The sequence below is a fragment of the Camellia sinensis genome, chromosome 6 (assembly GCF_055761805.1).
Source record: "Camellia sinensis isolate YWXY chromosome 6, ASM5576180v1, whole genome shotgun sequence".
Classification (NCBI taxonomy): domain Eukaryota; kingdom Viridiplantae; phylum Streptophyta; class Magnoliopsida; order Ericales; family Theaceae; genus Camellia; species Camellia sinensis.
The window spans coordinates 97,950,090-97,955,978 of record NC_138966.1 but is presented as its reverse complement, the minus strand read 5'-3'; the positions used below and the strand labels follow the sequence as shown (position 1 = coordinate 97,955,978).

At 32.4% G+C, this 5,889-nt stretch overlaps 1 protein-coding gene across 1 annotated transcript; it reads right to left on the bottom strand.

Annotated features, from left to right (window-relative positions):
- Positions 1-2,419: 2,419 nt before the first annotated feature.
- LOC145792783 (protein PHOSPHATE-INDUCED 1-like) lies at positions 2,420-3,741 on the bottom strand. Its single transcript, XM_082874292.1, has one exon. The coding sequence runs from the start codon at positions 3,454-3,456 to the stop codon at positions 2,506-2,508; it is 951 nt and encodes a 316-aa protein (XP_082730418.1). The 5' UTR covers positions 3,457-3,741; the 3' UTR covers positions 2,420-2,505.
- Between the last annotated feature and the right edge of the window lie 2,148 nt (positions 3,742-5,889).

The window sequence follows — 5,889 nt, the reverse complement described above, 5'->3', positions numbered from 1 at the left end:
CCACAGACTTGGGTTGAGTTTATAGACAGACGAGGCACAACTTGATTATGTCAACTAGGACCGAGAGGCACTATGGGCTAAGTTGAGCTATGGACCTAGGCCACATTCCAATGACTAAGACTTGGCTTATATATAGAGAATGTATGAGTTGGGTTGACCACTAGTTAGGTTAAGTCAGGTTTCGATACAACATCCAAGGATCAGGTCAATCTACCAGGAACATCTCTCTAATCACTTGTCCGAACATATTATGGGCGTGCTTCCTTTGAGAGCGGCCACCCAAAGTAAGTCTCTAAAAGCTGCTAGGCTTGGATTCAACATGAGGCCATTACAAAGAATTGCATGGCAACATTAGCCCCATGAGTTGGATAAAATGGTTAGGGAAGGGTTTTGTATCATATAGAAGGAAAACAACATGATCAAATGGCGAGCACACTTAACAGAATTGTACATCCATCAACTCAAACATTATAATGACCTGAGGAAGGGGATATTTGAAGTACTTACTCTAGGCGCACCTTGGAGAGCAAAGAAAACTTGTCGACAAGAGGTAACTGTTATCTTCATTGCAAGAACACTTCAGTCTCTATGCACTTACTTTTTCCCTCTACATTATTTGCCATCTACTTTTTTCTCAAAATGCTAACTTTAGTGTCGGAGGAATTATTTAGCCAACCGATTGGGCAACTCTTATTGTATTCTTAGTCTTTCAGGTCCCGATTTCTAAATAGTCCAAATTGGTCATGGAGCTCTAAATCATTCAAACGGTTCGGGATCACTCTTGTACAGTATCTATGCAATCAATCTCAAAATTTTACCATTCACAAAAATTAGGATAAATTAAACTTTTTCCCATTTATGTTTGATCATTTTTTTACTTTGGCCCTTGAAGTTTCCCCCTTCCCCCCCCCCTAACTTTGACCCTTCATTTTCAAGTGTTTTTTTTTAATTTACTCCTAAAACTAATTTATATTCAAAATTAAACAGAAAATGTTATGTTAGCTATTGCATGGCATAAAAAAAATATATTGTTATTTTGAAATTTGCATTTATGTCATATGTGTGAGTTATATATAATAAAAAAAATTAATTTGTCATTTTATTGTCTAATTTTAGACAGAAGTTAAATTGAAACATAAAGGGTTAAAGTGAAAAAATGACTAAACATGAAGGGACAAAGTGTAATTTACCAAAAAAATTGTACAAGTAAATAATAAATACAAGTTTGAGATTTGTTTGAATTACGAATTGCTCAATTTAATTTCAAAAATTACAACCCGCCATTCAAAATTTTAACCGTATAATCATTCAACTTTTTTATTAATAAATTATTAAATCTATTAACAGTTTTTAATGTTATTAGAAATATATTTTAATTAATAATTTTGATAATTTTATTGTTGCATAGGAGAGTAGTTAGTAATTTAATTTTTTCTGTAAATTTTGTTAAATAAAATTCTAACTTATAATTTTCAAAATTACAAAGATAATATTTTAAACAAATTTTAAGAGATGTCTTTATAATTAATTTATCCAAATTACAATAAAAGCAATTTTCAAACTTACTAGTAGTGTTTCAGACGATGACATTGGTGACGCATTGAATCCGATCATCAAAATTGTGTATAGCCCAGTAGTTGGTGATCCCCTCCCATTGCTCCTCACTCAATTATCCAGTTTTCTTTCCAAAGCACTAATTAATATACTAATAATAGTTATGACATTATTATTAACTATACTCATTAATTACATTATAAATATTAAAAATTTATTAAGCCTCCGTTTGAGAAGTGGGTTGATTTTTTGGCTTTTTGACTTTTTTGGCTATTTTAACTTGGGCTTAAAAGCTTGGTTTGGGAATGACTTTTTGGCTTTTTGACTTTTTTGAGTTTTTTTATGAGAGAAGAATGTAATGATTATGGGTTAGATGTGATGTTTTGTTTGTTATGGCTAAAATAGCCTATTTTGTTTTTTGTGGCTAAAATAGCCAAAAAAGCCCAAACCATGGCTTCCCAAACGAAGCATAAATTATGTTACATCATTAATAATTAATACATATAACATTATTTATTTTTTTAATAATTTGTGCTTCCATCATGCTGTTATATGTAAAATTTACTGATCACAATAATAATCAAATTACACAAAATAATAAAGGTTGAGAAACCCCCTCTCTACATTTGATTGGCTAGTTTTTTTTCTTTTTTTTTTTTATCTTCTAATTCCTAACCTCTACGTGTGTGCGTGCATGATGGTGGGAGTGAGACTTTTAAGGAGGCAAGAATCATTGCCCTTACACAAAATTACGACACAAATTTCAATTTGAAGAATTGGCGACAAATAAATTTCATATCATGAAATAGCAAACCAAATTAATTTGCTCGTGTCTATTATCCATCATTAAACAAGAATAAATAAATAAATAACTAAATGAATGAATTAGTATTGTATACTTTTATAATCCTTTACATCTTAACTAAAATCTATCTCCAACATATATTTTTATCAGACCAAAGTCGAACAAGACGATGTAGTAGGATCATACAAAGCAGGAAGCAAGTACTTCCTCCCATTCTCACCATTCGCGTTGTAACTAGCACCCGTTGTGGGGTCCACCAAGAGGTCCCCAGGGTAACCCGGATAGGCCCCCTTGCCATAAATCCCAGGACAAGCCGAGGCAGCTTCAAGCGGTGCACCTGCCGAACCCTGGTAGTACCCATTTCCAAATGGGTTCGTGACTGTCCCAGCCAAGAGGCTAGCCAGGTTGATGAGCATTCCATCCAGACCCACATCGTTGTTGGGTGCGACCAGGGGTGCGGTCTGTGGTCCGTACATGGGCTGGTGGAATGGCCAGGCGCAATGACCCGGGCACTGAGTCACCGAGTTTCCGACCCAGATGTAGGGGAACTTGTAATTCCTGCCCTTAATCTGGGAAGTTTTGGCAGACCCATGGGTCCCACAACGACTCATACAGAAACCATCAACGGTGACATCGGAGGCAGTCAACACAACGTTGACGGTGTGGATTTGATCGGCCTTGGATGCCAGCTGTTTGATCTGTTTCTCTGTGAGCGACTTTCCGAGCGAGTAGTTCTCATCGAGTATTTGTTTGCCCAAAGAGATTGAAAGAGAGGAGGGTTTCTTGGAGTTAGCGAGGTGGTAGTAGTTTTGGGTAGTCTTCCACCACGTGGCAACCGATGGTTGGGTTTGAGGTGGGGAAAAAGACAGGGAGTTGACGAAATCAGAGATAATGGCTCGTTGGGAGGGATTGAATTTGCCGTACCAAATAAGGTTGATTGAGACTTTGCCAGAGAGAAGAGGGCCATGGTGGTATTGAAGGAGATTAGTCTGATCTTGAACCAGCTCAGTGAGCTTTCTTGAGGCAAAGGAGACATGGAAGAGAGAGACAACAAAGACAAGTTGTAGAATGAAATGGGTTGATACAAGAGAAGCCATTTTTTAACCTTGAACACAAATATGTTTTTTTCTTTTTTTTTGGAGAGAGAGAGAGAGAGACACGCTGAGATGGTTTGAGTTTGTGAGTGATATTGAGAGGTGTAGAGCTGGTGGTATTTATATAGGGACTTTATGAACCATTTTACTGAATTTTGAAGGATGTGTGTATTGACGTTGAGAAATGGAGCACGGGAACGAAACAGCTAAGAAAGCCCACAAAAGCGAAAAATTCTTGGGTGTTAGGAGGGTATCGTGATGCCTTTAATAATCATAAATATCATGGCCCTTATGTACTCAACACATAAATATAGTCCCTATTCTTTCGACCAATGAGAAAAAAAGAAAGTTACACATGGCACGAACCCTCTTTCACCCAAAAAAGTCTCCGCGAAAGCTGTCTATGTGCGGACTATCGGAAAGTATTATGCACTAGTTTGTTTTGTTTTGTTTTTTTTTTTTTTGTTTTTTTTGTTTTTTTTTTTTTTTTTTTGAGTATTATTCAGTAGCTGGAGCCATGTTTACTCTATGTTAATAGCGATTTTTTTTTTTTTTGGGTAGTAAATCAAAAAATTATTAATTATAAGGGTAAATTATACTTACACTCCATGAAATTTAGATTTAATATATATAGGGATGGCAATGGATAACCTACCCTGTGGGTATCCATGGAGACCCAACCCAAATGCATGGGTTTTCCCCTTTTTTCTTATCCATTGGGTAGGGTAGGTGATATTCTTTGAATATCCACAGGAGATGGGTTGGGGATGGATACCCACTAATTTCCTCTTTTTTTTTCTTTTCTTTTTTTTTTTTTTTTTTTTAAGATTCACAACCAAAACTAAATATACATTTAATCTTTTTTCTTTTATTTATTTATTTAATTTTTTTCAGGTTCACAATCAACTTCTTCTTCTTTTTTTTTTTTCTTTTTTTTTAAATCCACAACCAAAGTTAAATATACCTCTAATCTTTTTTTTTATTATTATTATTTTTTATTTTTAAGGTTCACAACCATTTTTTTTTAATTTTTAAGATTCACAACCAAAACTAAATATATATTCAATCTTTTTTATTTTATTTTTTTATTGTTATTTTTTATTTTTTAAGGTTTACAATTATTTTTTTTTTTAAGATTCACAACCAAAGCTAAATATACATTCAATCTTATTTTATTTTATTTGGCTCAACAATAAAATCAAATACACTTTAATTAATATTGTCACATTATTCTTGTCAAATTTTATGCATATCTAGAATTTTTTTTAATTTATTTAAAAAAATTAAGGATATTGTCTAGTGCATGTTTCGGTTTGCTTTTCTATGTTATTTTATTTTGTTATGTATTGTAATTTTTAGAATGGTTTGCTTGTTCTAAAATTTCAATTAACGAGTATGAATCTATTTGTTTTATGTTATTACACAATTTATACAACATATATATATATATATAAATGTATTTAAAAATAGAAAAATTGTAGAGAATCGAAACAAGCATGAGTCGTGATTGGTTAGAAAGGATGGGTACAAAGATTTATGTGCTGGAAAAACAAAAAGAGAATACAAAGTCTTACTAAATAATTTTTTTTAAATAAAAGAATTTTTCTTAGTTATGAACAGATTTAACTGAAATCAGCTTGTTTCCCAATGTTATGCTTCATTTATTTAGATAGAAAATATTTTTTAATGAAAAATATTTTTATAAAAAAAATTAAAAATACATTTTTTTATATTTGGTGGTGGTGGTGATGAAACGAAGGTGAAAATAGAGATTGTGACATAGTGGTGGGGTGATGGCGGTAGTGATGGTAGTGGCTATGGTGATGGTAGTGGTTCTGGTGAAGGTGAGAATAGTGGTGATGGTGTTGCGAAATTAGTAAAAATTTAATTGAAAAAATATTTTTTGTTTTTTAAAAGTAACAAACAACAAAATTCGTGGGGGACTAAAGGAAAAAGATGGAGGATGGATTGGGTGTGGTAAGGCATAGATATCTTAAAATGAGTGGTTCAGATTTGTTAAAAGGTATAATTAGATTTTGGATAAATTAAAATGAATGGTTCAAATTTGCTAAGAGAAAGATGGTTTAATGTCTAACAGGTTTTTTCACATTTTATTTCTTCAAACAGGCTCTTATAACATTGTAAACAGGTTCTTATAACATGTAGGGGAAAAGAGTGAGAGAGAGAGAGAGAGAAATGGTTGTAATTTTTTTTTAATCTTCCACGTTCTTTCACATTTTTTTTTAATTACTAAAACTTATTTGATTGTCTCAAAATTATATATTTGATTATTATAAAACAAACTTTTTAATTAATTAATTAATGTGTATTTGATTTTGTTGTTGAACCAAATAAAATAAATAAGATTGAATGTATATTTAGCTTTTGTTGTGAACCTAAAAAAAATAAAAAAAATAAGTTGTTAACATTAAATAT